Source organism: Grampus griseus (assembly GCF_964374135.1).
Source record: "Grampus griseus genome assembly, chromosome: 3".
NCBI classification, from domain to species: Eukaryota; Metazoa; Chordata; class Mammalia; order Artiodactyla; family Delphinidae; genus Grampus; species Grampus griseus.
The window spans coordinates 136,271,366-136,288,357 of record NC_139019.1 but is presented as its reverse complement, the minus strand read 5'-3'; the positions used below and the strand labels follow the sequence as shown (position 1 = coordinate 136,288,357).

The 16,992-nt window shown below is 42.6% G+C and overlaps 1 protein-coding gene across 1 annotated transcript in view; it reads left to right on the top strand.

Annotated features, from left to right (window-relative positions):
• Window positions 1-1,902: 1,902 nt before the first annotated feature.
• ATP10B (ATPase phospholipid transporting 10B (putative)) overlaps window positions 1,903-16,992 on the top strand; it is a gene marked incomplete at both ends in the record, with an annotated part of 61,189 nt that continues 46,099 nt past the window's right edge. The window contains 2 exon segments of the mRNA XM_082650349.1: window positions 1,903-2,177; window positions 3,103-3,297. Of these exon segments, the coding sequence (XP_082506475.1) occupies window positions 1,903-2,177; window positions 3,103-3,297 (470 nt within the window).

Here is a 16,992-nt window from a genome sequence, read left to right as displayed (position 1 = left end):
TGTATCAGGAGACCCAGCATATCCAGTTATCCCAAAATGGGTGATGTTTGCTTTGATCTCTTGGGTAAGGTGGTGTCTGCCACATTTCTCCACTACAAAGTGATTCTCTTTTTCTTTAACCATTGTAATTAATAACTTGAAGGAAAGATACTTTGAAACTATGCAAATATTCAGTTCCTCATCAAACTTCACTACTTGTTTGGCATCCACTTTATATCTGCTTTGCTTTTAAGTAAGCTCATTTTACACTGTTAATAAAGAAAAGAATATAATATGATAAGTGGACTTTCTCAATTGCCCCACCTAAAATACCTGCATCTCCCGTGTCAATCCAGTCTTCCTTTGTGAAGACCTTATCACGTAAAATTGACAGACATCTGATATGTATGGCATTAGCCAAGGCAAGATTTCTTGTTTGCATTTTCCACTCTATTCATGAATGATCTCTTCCTTTCCTTTCCTTTCCTTTTATAATAATAATATTTTTGAAAAAGAATCCGTGAAAGGGGCATTTATTTTAATAATGAGAAAGAAGATATACATGATTATTTCGGGCTTACCACATGTCATAATATTGCTTTTGTCTCGTTATGATGGGTGTCAGTAATTGCATTTACTTTTTTTCATGCTTGATACAAGGACTCACTTAAGACTCTGAAGAGCTTCTTTCAGCCTTGGGGTCTGTGCATTAGAAATCATTTGGGTTCATTAAAGTCATGAGGAGAATTAGGGTAAGGGTCAGATCATAGGAGCATCAGGAAGGTAAAATATTACCATTTAAATGGGAAATGGAACTTCTCCTTTAGTGAATCACATTTTCAATGACAGATGGGGTTGCTCACTGTGAGATTAATAATGCCTGACATTCCCTCATCCATTTATTCAAAAGAAAATCATCCTGCAAGCCTACTAGGTGAGAAGCAAACTATCTACAACTTCTAACCTTATAAAGTATGTATTTGAATTAATTCTACTGGGTCTCTAAGCAAGATGTGGCCAAAAGGAACCTTGAGAGCTTGCTTATAGGTTCTATTAAAAGAGCTCAGAAACTGGAATATCCTAGATAAAGCAGCCTCCTTCCTCCATCTAGGACTAAGGGCTCAGTTTCAGAAACCACCAGATGGAATGGCAAGAAAGAGAGGGGTCTCCAGCCCTCACCCCCAGACAACCAGATCAGGAAAAGCCCATGGCGTTCATGGAACCGCATTCAGTGCAGTCCAGTCACCTCAGGCCCAAATTTCCTAGGAAAGAGACTTTCTCTTGTTTCACCAATCACTCTCACGTGAGGTTCTGACCACAAATGAGCGCCTCTGAAATATCATCAGTATCAGAAAACTTTAGAGCGAGGGAAAACCTAGAGAATAAACAGCTTTCCCTTTCAGACATGTCTCCACTTTTTATACTGTCCAATTTGTTCCTCACAAAAGGCTTGTGAAAAAAATTAGAGTAAGACTAGGTCTCCTCATACTCTGGTAAGGACACAACCCCAGAGAGGTGAAGGGGCAGTTTGGAGTCAGGAATGAACCAGAGCTAGAATTCTGAGCCCTGGGTTCACAGTCCTCCAGGCCACACTTTTGCCCCATCGAGGTCATCTACACCCTCTCCATACCATCGACCAGCTGAAATACTTTCATGGCACTTATCAGAGTGTTAGTTGCATTTTATTTATATGATCATTTGCTTAATGTCTCTCACCCTAGAATGTATGAATTATAGGGATTGAATATATTTTTCTCGCCTCGTGTGCCACAGTCTACCTTGGATGGTTGGGTGGACAAGTGGATGAGCCAATATGCCACCCGTGTGTCGTAAACATATCCACACCTCGCGCTGACAAGCCTCATATTTCTCCTGACCGCGGTGATTTCATGTCCTTTCTCAGATCGTAGCTTGCTGCCAGACATGGCCCTCTCAGTGGACTCGTCTTGGTACCGGTGGCAGTGGCGAGTCAGAGATGGCCTCCCACAGTCTCCATCAGAAGCCACACCACTGCTGTCCCCGGAGGAGGGGGCGCAGAACTACAACCTGGCACAGCAGCGGGTCGTGCTCCCCAACAACAACGTATTCCACTGGGATTGGGCCAAGGTCTCCAGGAGATACTCTGGCAACAGAATCTGCACCACCAAGTATACCCTCTTCACCTTCCTGCCCCAGAATCTCTTGGAGCAGTTTCACAGGTATACGACCACTTGGCTGGACAGTACACACTTTAGAGCCAAGTATTTGCCACTCAGATGAACTCAGAAATGCTACCCTCTGGGCCAAATGCGTGTACCTTGAGAAGCTTTGTCATTCATTCGTTCATTCATTCAGTATTTATCAGATTCTACTCTGTGTTAAGCCATGTGTTGTGTATTAGAGATACATGAGCGAAAAGAAAAAGACACATTGTCCTGACTATATTGGCTAGTGAAAGAGACAGATGTTAATTTTAGGAATTATGTAAATTGGTGTAAACTGTAATTCAGATAGATACTTCCAAGGAGAAGGATATGGTGCTATTAGAGTGAGTACAAGAGAAATCGGGCCTAGTTAGGAAAGTCAAGGAAGACTTCTAGGAGGAAGTAACTGTGGAAGTCTAATATGAAAGAAGAGAATGTGTTAACTAGGTGGAAAGAGGCAGAGAGAAGTCAGAGAAGGGAGCCAGAAGAATGTTCTTTCGAACAGACCTTCATGTGCAAAGGCACTGTGGCAAGAGGGAGAAAGATGCACTTGGAAAACGTAAAAGTGCAAGCCACTCTTTTGAGATGATATATGCAAAATTATCTTTTAATTATAAAGCAAAATATGCACCTAGACATTATCCTAAGTTTTGTAATTATTAGCACCTATCATTTATTGAGCAACTACTATACTCTGGAACCCTCCATTGCATACATAACAAATATTCATCCCATGTAATATTTATAGGAGCCCTATAAAGTAGACAGTACTATCCCCATTTTAAATGGATTTGACTTTAAAGCCCTTACCATGATGTTCGAGGTGACACTGAAAGAGAATGTCATTTTTAGTTGGCAAGGGCTAATAGGGAAGCAGTAATGCGGCAAGTATATTTCTCTTCTCCACGGTTTTCATTCATACCTTGCTTGCCCCTTCCAGATGGGCTAACCTCTATTTCCTGTTCCTGGTGATTCTGAACTGGATGCCCTCCATGGAAGTCTTCCACAGGGAGATTACTATGTTACCGTTGGCCATTGTCCTGTTCATCACCATGGTCAAGGATGGCATAGAGGACTTCAAGAGACACCGCCTTGATAGAGAGATAAACTGCTCCAACATCCAGATATATGAAAGGTAAGGGAAATCATTCCTCTGTTTTCTCTGTGGCAAATAGATTATGCAAACTTATCAGTGTTTTCAAAAAATTGGTCTCTCTTCTCACATTAATTTTCTTCAATTCATGTAATTCAGTGATACTCAACCAGGGCAATTTTGCCCTGCAAGGAACTTTTGACAATGTCTGCAGATGTTTTTGGTTGCCATATCGGGAAGGAGGTTGCTACTGGCATTTAGTGAGTAAAAGCCAAGGATGATGCTAAACATCTTACAATATACGGGACAACCTTCCACAACAAAGAATTATGATCCAGCCCAAAATGTCAGTAGTGCTGAGATTTAGAAACCTTTAATTTAACTCGTGTAACTGCCATAAGAGCAGGGTTGAAACCTCAAGAACTAAACTCTAAAATTGACTGAATCATCTCAGGAGACCAAGTTCAGGAACAGCTCTTTGGAGAGTGACAGGCAATGTCTCCCAAACAGGAAAATGTATACTGTTTTTAAAGCATCTGTGGCTCTTGGCTAAAACTCCTTGCTTTTAGAACTTAGCCAGGTAGGTTTTAGGACCCAGAGTTGGCACACCTGTTCTTGGTTGCCTGGGGTGGAAAAGGAAGCTACCTGTGGGTGACGTCTGCATTCCAACAGGTGGAGTCTCAACAAATAGAAGGAAGTGACCTGGTGGGTACACACCTGTTCTCTGCAAGCTCTTTCCTTGTCATACTTCTCCCCTAGAGTTTATACCCCGGCTTTTTACTTTTAGTTTTCCTTTTGAAAGAAGAGAGAAATTTTCAGCAGACAAGGCGAGTAAAAGATGTCAGGAACATCACTCGCTGACAGCTGAACAACGGAACTGATCAGGGAAGAACCTCTTTTATGGGGAGCTCAAGTGTCCTGCTATGAGAATTAAAGAGACGGGATTGAGCAGAGATGAGAAAGGAAGGCAAGGAAAGGCTGAAAAGGAAAGAAGACAGGAAACGAGTGGTGGTCTCCAACCTGCCCTTTGAAGGACGGTCCCACAAAGAGAACCCCAACAGACATTACCATGGGAATCAAATTAAGACCAGCAAGTACACTCTGTTGTCCTTCATACCCAAGAACATCTTTGAGCAGCTACACCGGTTTGCCAATTTCTATTTTGTGGGCCTTGTGGTCCTGAATTTTATCCCCGTGGTCAATGCCTTCCAGCCTGAGGTGAGCATGATACCGATCTGTATCATCCTGACGGTCACTGCCATCAAGGATGCTTGGGAAGACCTCCGGAGGTACAAATCCGATACAGTGATCAATAACCGAGAGTGCCTCGTCTATAGCAGGTAAAATGAAACACCCGGGGAAGTCTCGGCCCCAGCTCTGAGCTTTCTGTGGCTGCTGCCACCGCAGGTGCTGTTTCTAGAAGGATGGGGTAGGAAGATAGCATCATTTTATCACAGTGAAGCTGTTCAGTTCTCCACAATGGGGATTATGGTTTAAAACTGAAAAACATAAAACAAAAGGAATTGAGCCTTGAGTCAATCGTTGATTAAAATTAGGAAGTCTTTACTATGTGACATTTTCTTTGCTGTTTCAAATGTGTTAGACATTTAAGAGTTTTGCATAAATTCACAACCATTTTAGGTCCAGTGTGGCCATGAGCACATTGGAGCAGGTTTGGAGACCCTTGGAGAAAAGTGGCATCACTTTTTCAGGAAAGCAGTAGGCAGTGTATTAGGAGAACCAGTCCTGGAGACACACTGCCTGGATTGAACGCTGTCTCGATCAATCGTTAACTCTGTGACCTTAGGCAAGTGACCTAACCTCTCTGAGACTCATTTTGTCCCTCGTAAAATTGGAACACTTCCTGAGGTGGTCGTGAGAATTGCATGTGATAATCCTTGGAAATTACTTAGCAGTGCTCCTGATGTATGATAAATACTCAGTTTGCAAACTGTAATTGCTTTATTTTTAGAATGTGAAATGCACATTAGCTCGATCAAGACTGTCCTTAAGCTTTCTCTCTGATATCCCAACCCAAACAAACATGGTTCACCACCTGTCTTGCCATGTACTTTAACATAATTTTATACCTGTCGTTGTCTTAGAAAGACTCCATTGAGTCAAAAACCAAACTGGGTTGTTAGGAAAAGGACACGCTCTCGATCAGTAAGGGAAGAAAACAGAGTTACCGTGTGTCTCAACTTTGTGACAATTCATGTAGCCCAGAAAGAAGCAAGGGAATGGAGGCTGGGCTTGCAGTGAGATTGCAGTGACAAAGAGTGCTTTCTAGGCTGGCAATAAGAAACTTTGGATGAGTCAGTCACTTAGATGAATACAGCAGGTAGGGGCTTGACTTCCTGCCAAATAAGGGAAAAAGTCCATCTCTCTCAAGAAGCACCATCCCTCTGACTTGTTTCCTCTGACCTTATGGACCCCAAGACGTTCTGCAGTTGCTCTGGTCCTTCTTAGAGTGAAAGGCGCTTGCTCCGATGTGTGCCCTACAGCTGTTTAGGGGCTGCTTCTTTCTAAGAAGTTCCCTTCCCCGGGGGAGAACATGGAGCTTATGACTTGGAGCTGGCTGATGACAGTTTATGAGGCAGACTCCACTCGGAAAATTGTAGCCTGGGGAAGCTTCTAAGGAGATCATGTAATGCAAGGGACTCAGCTGTCTCCAGGGCACCCCTAAAAGAACTTCCGTACCTTCTCCTCAGCAAAAGATGAGCTTCTGTTCTGTTTGCCTACAGGACCAAAATTGCACATCTAAAAATATTAATCTGAAGGTTTGGGTTTTTTTTTTTTCAGCTGGATCTAATTGTCTTGAGTATTGTTAGCACACTGAATACCTAGAGTTGAGACTGAGTCATTCCTCACCTTTGAGTAAGGAGATTATAAAGAGAGAAAAAAAAAAAAACTGTTGGAGTGTGCCGCCTTTCCTAAAGAGACTGATTTTTTAAGAAAACATTGTTTTTCTCTTGTCACCAATCCACCTCATCACTTTTTGTTTTCTGTCTTTCTCCTTTGTTGTTTTTCTCATGGAAGATGCACAGTGAGGCTGGTTCCTTGGGGAGGGATACAGGGGGACCTCAGCGAGCCTGGTTCTCTTCTCCCTGCTTTGCCAGAAATCCTCTGCCCTGAGCATCCCAGAAAAATAGGCCTGTTCTTGGGGATAATCTCAGTGTCAATCAGATCACAGACTGACCTGTGCTGGGTGCTGGCCTGATACAGGCCAGGCTGTTGTCATTCTGTTCTCAAAATAGCTTCCAGGAAAGTGGCAGAAAACTGAGGAGATAACAATCCAGAAAAAAGGCTCACTGGCAGGGAGGGACATACAGGTTTTTTATTTTTTAAAAACAAATAATATTATTTTATTTATTTCTTAATAATATAATTTCAGAGAAATCGTTCTAAAATGATTATAGATAAAAGTTTAGTGATAATAATGGGTTTGATCATTCTTCACTATTTTGGTGAATCATAGTTTAACAAAGAGAGTATTTGAAAACCAGGTTCTAAGTTCAGTTTATTTCAATACTTGATTATCATAGTTGTCAGGACTGAAAAATTACCTTGGAAAAGCACACATCGGGCTCCCCTGGTGGCACAGTGGTTGAGAATCCGCCTGCCAGTGCAGGGGACATGGGTTCGAGCCCTGGTCTGGGAAGGTCCCACATGCCGCGGAGCAACTAGGCCCGTGAGCCACAACTACTGAGCCTGTGCGTCTGGAGCTTGTGCTCCGCAACAAGAGAGGCCGTGACAGTGAGAGGCCCGCACACCACGATGAAGAGTGGCCCAGGCTCACTGCAACTAGAGAAAGCCCTCACACAGAAACGAAGACCCAACACAGCCAAAGATAAATAAACTAATTAATAAATTATTTTTTTAAAAAAAGAGAAAAGCACACATCATGCAATTTGTACTTGGGAAGACTTTATGGTTATTGATAATGGATATACAAATTCATATTTTTAATTGAAGTATAATTAATTTACAATGTTGTGTTAGTTTCAAGTATACAGCAAGGTGATTCAGTTTTATATATATTCTGTTGTGTCAGTTGAGATGCTCTCTACTGCAAGAAGCAGAAACCTCGACTTAAACAATTTTAACAATGAAGAGACTTTGTTTCTTAAGTCACTACAAATATGCTGAGGTGGGCAGGTGATCAAGCATGGTTCATTCAGCCAATCGGCATTCTAGCTGCAGCAGTTAGCTGTCCTTTTCATTCAGTCCCCCTCTGTGTCATCTTTACCCCCAGGTAGATTTCCCTCATGGCAATGAGATGGCTGCAGCAGCTCCAGCCCTCACATCTACATATAATAACCCACAAAGGGAGAAAGAAAAGCACTTCCAGAAGCATTCTTGGAAGGTCCAGGAAGCTTACTCCACAGATCCTCCTCATCTCTCAGTGACCCCAGTGGGTCACATGCCCATCCCTGAACCAATCCCTCTGAGCAGGAGATGAGATTACGCTGATTAGGTTATACCTGAGCCATAGAGCTCAGCATGAGGTTCACTTCCCTGAAAGCATATGGGCTACACAGGGAAGGTGAAAAGTCCAGATTTAAAAAATGAGGTCTTTCCAAGAGAAGGAGAAACACATGTTGGAGAGGCCACCACTATGTCCTCAACATCATCACCTTAAAATAGTTTTGAGCCTCGACTCCTTGTGAATTGCTTTTCACATATTAACAGGAGCAGACACACTTTGGGACATTCTGTAATATATATCCTTAAAGTTATTCTAACCCTGAAGTGGATTAATTCTATGAAAAACTCCAGAATAGGAAGATAGAAAATGCTAGCTGTTATTATTATCTTAAGTGATGATGCTGAGGGAGCATTTCCTTTTGCCAAACGTTGAAGATATTGGGCTGGCCAAAAAGTCTGTTCGGGTTTGTCATCCCATCTTACTGAAAACCCCAAATGAACTTTTTGACCAACACAATATATGACGGTATGTCAGGCAAAGAATACAAGATCTGAGAGGACAATTTTTTTCTGAGAAGCAACATGAAAGCTTATATCTCAAGCACTAGTTCTATCCATCTTGTCTCAATTTCACACATTTGAGAAGCTGATATCAAATGTCCTCATTTTTGTACAGTTGAATACTAGGACCCTAAGAATTTTGCTCACCTTAATCCCACGCATCATCCAGCCTAGACTTGTTTAAACTGTGAGAGAATGTTTTTGCAAACAGCAGAAGCCTTGTTTACAGAATTACAATCCTGTTAGAGCATTTTCTTTTAATATAGCAACTGTGCTTGTGGTCTAAAAGTGACCCATTAATCAGATTTATGGAATGACTTCAAGGAGAGATTAGCTTCAGAATTGTATTAGCTTAGTTTCTCCCAGGGCTCAATTTAATGAATCTAGAAACCATACCGAGCAAGAGAATTGTATTTTTCCATCCAGCTTCGTATATTTTTATTTGTATTCAGAAAACAGGCAACAAGGAAGCAGGAGTGGGAACTAAGGGAATCCATGAAGGTTTTTGTCCCCATATTGTAACGCAGCAAAAGCCTTCCAGTGTTTCAGCAGCCGAGCACACAATTATTCATCTGTTCAGCAAGTCTTACGTCTGAACCGAGTACGTGTATATCAACATGGAAGGCCCCATGTACCCTCAAGGGGCTCTCAGTCCAGAGAGCATGAGGAACTTGTAAACAGCTACAGTGTCCCTTGCCTATGGACAAAGGGTCACAGTCATGCATGGGCTGCAGTGACACATCTGCCTGCCAAAAACATCAGAGCCAGCTGAGGGAAGCCTTCTCTGAAGAGGTGACATTTCAGGAGGGCACTGAAGGATGAGCATTCAAATAGGTAAAGAAAACAGGTCAGCTCACAGCCTCTTCATGTGTCACCTGAAGGTTGTATGTGTGATTTATGCTGGTATCAAAAAGACCAGGATCAAGAGATAGCAGGAGCTTAAGAGAGAAATGAATCGATTAGAAACTTTATTTTATTTTATTGGCCACGCTGCATGGCTTGGGGGATCTTAGTTCCCCGACCAGGGATCGAACACGGGCCCTGGCAGCGAAAGCTCCGAGTCCTAGACACTGGACCGCCAGGGAATTCCCTAGAAACGTTTAAATTCTGACTTTTTACCAAGACTTGGAGATTCTCTTTTCTGTAAGTCAGGTGGCTGCTATAACATAAAAAGAATTCCAGATGCTACAGGATCGCGGCCGGTCTTCTGACAGCATGGCACTGAGGGCCTGGTTTCCCAGCTGTGGAAAGCTCTGCTGGAGAAGGCAGATGCCTGGCCTGCAGCCTGTTTTTATTTGTATGTCAGTTTCCTTCCGTGCCGGTGTCCCCATAGGAAAGCCTGAGAATGAGGAAACCAGAGGTCCTCATCCTGGGTCTGTCACCAATTAACTACATGACCTAAATGAAGCCACTTAGGCAGTTGTGTCCCCATTTGTCTCATCTTTAAATAATGGTCATAGTCTCTCTACGGTAAACTTTGTGAAAAGATGTGAGATGACATGTCAGAGGGCTTGAACGTAGCAGAGCTATAGAAACAACTCTACAATGCAGTGCCAAAGGAGAGTGCTTAAAGCAGTCTCAGCAGGGATGTTTAAAACATGACATCATACTGGACACTTGGCATCACACCAGGGCTTGTCTCAGAACTGCCACTTACTAAATGTGTGGACACTTGTAGTTACTTGATCACTGCAGCCGCCATTTCAACTCGTATAAAGTAGGGCCAGCATTAGCACCTATCTCCCAGGGGCATGTGGGTTGAATGAAATAATCCTTATAAACTGTTAACTCAGTGTCTGCACCATAATTAGCACTACATAATTTTTTAAATTTCCCTTCACTTCAACTCTAATTTTTTCAATGTCAGGCCCAACCTAAGCCTTCATCTTTCTTGCTACATTTCCCACCCATACAAGGGAGGAATTGTTTATTTTATTGGCAAAGGTCAAGGACATTCACTGAGCCACATGTACCAGTGGGCAGGGTAACAGTGTTTTAAAAGCAAAAACTTATGCTCTGCTCTCTCATTTCTCTTCTATTCTATGTGGCAGGATTTAAAATCTGAATTTGGGAAACCCTTCTAGAGCCTGGACCTCTTTCCCCTAACTCCGTTTCCACGTCACTCCTGAGCACACCCAGACCAGGGTTTAGATTTAGGCGAGGGATTTAGGTGGCTTCATCTGGCCCGGAGCCTAAGCCACTTCTCCCAACCCAGCTTCTAACATAGAATGTACATTCAAATATCATATTTGTGTGGCTCTTAATATAGTAGCTATTGGATCCCCATTCTACTATCATTTTCCTCCATATAACATCCCTCTGGGAAACCGAGAGGATATGAAATGATTGACAGGGTAGAATTCAGGCTTTGCCAGGGCCGTCCTAATATCGAAATACAATATGTATTCTTTACCCTAAAACTATATCCTCGGTTTGCTGCAGCTGTTAAATGAAGTAATGCATGTAAAATGCTTAGTATAGTTCCTGGCATTCAGTAGCCCTCAGAAAATGTTGCCTAAAATATTACTAAGGAGAGTTCGATAACCTTGATAGCCAAGAGTCACCATGAGCTTGACTCAAGGGGAGTAAGATAGACAGATCATTGGCTGGGGTTTTGAACCGCATAGAAGAGGACAAACGCTTTACCATAGAACTTGACTCCAAGCTATCATAACGTAGCAAACTAGGCCTGGGGAAAGAATCTGAAAGTGCACAAAACAGAGGATCATAGTGTCATTTGAAGCATGACTATGAAAAGTGCCACTGGCTGTAGTTGACAGACCAGCAGACCGCTGCATCCACTCTGCAGGTCTTTGCTCTGCATTTGGCACCAGCCAAGTAGCATCCTCTCTAAAGGGTCGGTTTTGCAAGTGCCCACCCGACTCCCATGGCCTCGCCCTGTGCTCACAGAAGGCCATAAACTATGTGGGCCAATTCAGCTTGTCATTTCAGGATAGAGTGCATTAGGTTCTCCCCCAAACTCAATGGGTGGAAGAATCAAAAAACAAGAATTCAGGTGTCCCTGAAGCTCTGCACTTGTGTCAACAGGCGTGATTTGTATGTGAGCGGGTGAGCGTTTATAGCCTCTGATTTGCCATTATGGAGCTCACAATTCCAAAAGCTGAGGCTCCTGTTCCCGACCCAGCCTCAGTTATGTTTATGTCGCCAGGTTCTGAGGCGTCATCTGCTTAGTACTGCACTTTCGAACAGGACCAAGAGACCACGCTGAGCCCTGAAGTCCCCACAGCTATCACTCCTATGTCCTGGCAGACACACCTATGTGACCTTACACAAGTTAGATAACCTTTCTGGGCTTAAGTTTCCTCATCTATGAAACACAGATAACAATAACAATAGAAGTTGTGTCATTATTAGGCAGCTAAATGGTAACGTTGGTTAAGTGCTGGGCTTATTATAGGCACTTAATACAAATAAGTTTATTATATTACATTACATTAAATACATTATATTATATCATCTCATCATATCTATTCATATCATCCATCATATTATATTATTATGATATCATTTTTGGAAGTCTCCGTTAGTGCGTCCATAACAAAAAGAGATAGATGTCAAAATGACTTAAGATTAGGAAAAGCTTTTCCTCTACTGCCTCATGTTCAAGACAAATCTACAAGGAATCAATTAGTGAATATTTCCTGAACACTCCCCTGTGCGCTAGACACCATACCAGACTCCACGTAGGTATGGAGATATAAGACCCAGGGTCATCCCAGCTGTCAGCAAGCTTATTGCATAGTTGAAAGTAGAAGACACATGAAACAATTAGGCCTCTGGGTGTTAATGAATTCACATAAATACAGATGCCCCAAGCTGCTGATTTGGGTCTTCATTCTTCCCGCCCTAATACTCAGGCCTCCCCAGATATATCTGGGCATCCTCAGGTATAGTTAATATGTTCATGTCCCCCAATATTTCCATCCGAGCCAGGGGTCCGGGTCTCCTACCCACTCCTCCAGCCTCAGCTGTTTCTTTCTGGAGCTTGCCTGAGTCTAAAGCCCCCATCATCGTGGTCTGTAGCAAACAGGCGGGTGCGGGGACACAGCTGCACTCACTGCCCTCTGCCCCAGGCCCACGTTGTCTTTAGCGTAACTTTAACTTAACGCTAAACCTTTAACTGCTGTTCCATTTCCATTTTGTGGGACCAGGTCAGGACAGAAGCCACAGGACCCTTCCTCCCTTTTCAGTTCCTTCTCCCTTGCTAAGCTCCTCCTCCAACCACAAAGCCCCACCCCTCATTCACGACAGCTCATGAAAATAGACAACCACACAGATTCTGTTCTGCTATCACCACAGCAGTGACCCTGTTTCCTCCAAGCTAATAATAACTGTGATGATACTAATAGCAGCAGTAAATGCCATTTGCTCTAAGGCCATTTCGTGTATTATCTTATTGAACTCTCACTTTAACCTGTAGAATAGATTTTATTTGTCCATTTGATAGATGAATAAACTGAGGGTCATAGAGTCAAGTAGTGGGTTCAAGGTCACACTACCTTGTATGTAAGAAGTAAGAAGTAGTTCTGGGTTGTAGTCAGGCTCACATGACTCCAGAGCTTTTAACCACCCCACGATATTGTCTCTACGTGAGCACACCACTGTCAAGACAAAGACCGTTGGGCATTTCAAGTATTCCTGAACCAGCTACAGGACGCTTGACTCTTCTTGGAGCCATGGAAAGAACAGAGGTTCCAACCCAAGTTTTGTTCCTATACACCTTGGCCAGGTCAGTTTCCTCACCCAAATTGGAGATTTATCAAATTTCCTCCAGCCTTTTTTTTTTTTTAAGACTTTATTTTTTTAATGGATCTTTTGTCCATTTTTAATCGGGTTGTTTGTTCTCTTATTGTTGAGTTTTGAGCTAGGTTCACAGTAAAACTGAGGGGAAGGTACAGAGATTTCCCGTATACCCTCTGCCCTCACACATGCACAACTTCCTCCATTATCAACATCCCTCACCAAAGTGGTCCATTTGTCGAAATTAATGAACCAACATTGAGACATCATAGTCACCCAAAGTCCATAGTTTACAAGATGGCTCACTCTAGGTATTATACGTTCTATGGGTTTGGTCCAATGTATAACGACCTGTATCCACCATTAGGGTATCATACAGAGTAGTTTCACTTCCCTAAATATCCTCTGTGCTCCTCCTGTTCATCCCTACCCACCTCCCAACTCCTGGCTACCACTGATATTTTTACTGTCTCCATAGTTTAGCCTTTTCCAGAATGTCTCGCAGTTGAAATCATAGAGTGTGTAGCCTTTTCACATTGGCTTCTTTCACTTAGCCATATGCATGTAAGTTCCCTCCATGTCTTTGCATGGCTTGATAGCTCACTTCTTTTTAGCTATGAATAATATTTCATTGTCTGCATGTACCATAGTTCATTCATTCACCTACTGAAGGACATCTAGATGCTTCCAAGTTTTGGAAACTACAAATAAAGCTGCCATAAACATACATGTGTGGGTTTTTGCATGGCATAAGTTTTCAACTCGTTTAGGTAAATAGGATACGTGATTGCTAGATCGTATAGTAAGAATACGTTTAGTTTTATAAGAAACCACCAAATTGTCTTTCAAAGTGGCTGTACCGTTGTGCATTCCTACCAACAGTGTGTGAGTGCCTCTTGCTGTACCTCCTCACCAGCAATTGGTGGTGTTAGCGTTCACGATTCGGGGCATTCAAATAGGTATTTTGCGGTATCTCATTTTAATTTGCATTTCTCTGATGACATGTGATGTGGAGCTCTTTTCATGCTTATTTGACATCTGTATATCTTCTTTGGTGAGATGTCTATTCAGATCTTTTGTCCATTTTTAATTGGGTTGTTTGTTCTCTTATTGTTGAGTTTTGAGTTTGTTTTTTCTTTCTATATTTTGAATAATGAGTCTTTATCAGACGTGTCTTTTGCAAAACACATATTTTCTCCCAGATGGTGGCTCGTCTTCTCATTCTCTTACCATTGTCTTTCACAGAACAGAAATTTTTAATTTTAATGATGTCCAGCTTCTCAGTTACTTCTTTCATGAATAGTGCCTATGGTGTTTACCTAAAAAGTCATCGCCACACCCAAGGTCATCTAGGTTTTCTGCTATGTTGTCTTCTAGGAGTTTTATAGTTCTGCATTTTACATTTAGGTCTGTGATGCATTCTGAGTTAATTTTTGTCAAGAGTGTAAGGTCTGTGGATTCTTCTTTCTTTCTTTTTTTTTTTTTTTTTTTGGCATATGGATATCCATTTGTTGAAAAGATTATCTTTGCTCGGTTGTATTGCCTTTGTTCCGTTGTCAAAAGTCAGTTGACTATAATTATGTGAATCTATTTCTGGGCTATCTATTCTGTTCCATTGATCCATTTGTTTATTCTTTTGCCAATACCGCACTGTCTTGATTACTGTAACTTTATAGTAAGTCTCGAGGATGGGTAGTGTCCATCCTCTCCTTCAATATCGAGTTGGCTAGTGTGGGTCTTTTGCCTCTTTATGTAAACTTTGGAACTAGTTTGTCGACATCCACAAAGAACTTGCTGGACAGCCCTGATCTTAACGATATATTTTTCTGGGAGTTTGCCCAGTAGCCAGCATCCAGAGCCCTTGGTCTTCAGTGGGCTGAATTTGGGTCCTTCTTTTCTGGACTTGGGGAACATGTTTGGATTTTTTAAGTTCCTTGTATTTGCACATTATGTGCCTGAGCCCAATTCATGAAATGTAATCACGGACATAAAGCGGGGACCCCAATGGCACGAAGAAGAAAATGCTGGGGCTGGCGGTGGTGGTTAGCCCTCACCATAACATTAACAATCGTTGTCATCAACATCATAAAAGAAGCTTGTATTCATTAAGTACTTACTAAGTGCAAAACCAAGAACTCAATCCCTTCCATGCATCATGTCACTAATCCTTCCAATAACTCTCTGAGACAAATACACGTATTACCTTCAACTGAAGAAATAGAGTCTCTGAAAGATTAAGTAACTTCCCCAAGTCACACAGGTAGTAAGTGGTGAAGCTGAGATTCAAACCCACTCTTAACCCCTAGACTGCACTCATTCTCACTGGCTTCCCCTTTCACCCTGCGGTAGCGATGCTGACCATCCTGGGCCTGACATTCCAGCTTCCTGAAGGACAGCCCAGGTCAGCCCATCATCCTACACTGAATGGGAAATCCCACAGACAACTAAGCTTCCTGATAAATGCCCTCTACTCTAGTTCCTTGAAACCCTTTTTACAAAACCCACATAGCACTTGAGCAATGGAAGCTTAAGCACCTTCTCCTCCTCCATTCCCCCCCTTTCACCTGCTTCCCCACAGGATCCAGTTGGTTATAAACCTCTCTTGCTGTTTATTTACCTCTTAATAAGCCCTATCTCCTCTCAGAAAGCCATTTAGCACTGCACCACTTAATTTCTCCCCAAGGCAGAATCTGCCAGATGGAGTCTTCGTCCCCAGCCACGTCGATTTGTCTTATTTTTAAGCAGCAGTGAACATGCCACAAAACTAAAATAGCAATCAGTTCCCAGGTGTGGACTCACTGAGCAGGGAAATGACCAGGAGTGTGTGCATGTGTCCACCCATGGCAGCTGTTCCGAACGGGCTGGATTAACCGGGGAATGACTCCTCAGAGTGGCTCCCAGCCAGCTGTGGCCACATCTGGGCATCCCTCAATGCAGAAGCACGCCGCTTTTCTGCCTCAGCTGGATTCAGCCACTCAGCACCTCCTCGGACTGGACGCCCCAACCCCGGAGCTATGTACCCTTGCCTTTTCCACAGTTGAGGAGGCAAAGTGGGCCCCCAGAGGATCAGGAAACCAGCACAGAATAACCCAGTGCAAGAAGGAAATGTCCCTGATGCCACTTGTTCTTATCCCAAAATTCCTATAAAATCTGACTCTGATTCTATAATATTACTACATTTGGGTCAATATAAATATATAATTCTTCAAATTTTGTACCAGCTAAATTACTTAATTATGTCCCCCCCCAAAAAAATTTTGAACACCCCAAAAATCATGTTGTTCCCATAGCTTCAGTGCTCCTGGACACACACGACAAGTTGTGTGCCTGGAGGCGTATGTGCCTCTGTTTGAGCGTGACCCGGAGATGGGCAATCTCTGTTTAGGGGAGGGTAAGCCTACAACAGGGACGAAGAGTGTCCCTTCACCACTGCATCCTAAGGAAGAGAAGATTACATCTAAAGGAAAGACAGGTGATTATTAACGGGACAGCAGTACTGGACAGGACCTCCCAGGGACCCAAAGAATAATAGAAAGAAAACAGAGACCAGTCTGACTTATAGCTTCTTGTGTGGTTCCATTGACCTCGCGATACCTATCATCATTATGGGAATTGACAAGACAGCACTCCAGCCAAACTCACAGAAGTGACTGCTCATAAATATATATACATACACACACACACATACATATATACACACATATTTCATAAGTTCATCTGTATAACATCCATCTTCCATCCCATTAATAATTTACATCCCATAATATGCAGTGGAGCCCTTTATTAGAAGGAAGAAAATGAATTTCAGTGTTCACGGGTGGCGGTGCATTGGCCTTGCCTTCGGTATGTCTATGTATGTAGCGTTCCCAACTAGCTTTTGCAAACCTTCTGGTTTGAACCAGTGTGCTTTGGAAGTGTTAGCAGTCAGGATATTGCTCAGAGTCAAAGGTGTTCTCATTAAATCCAATCTCAATACCGGCCAGATTG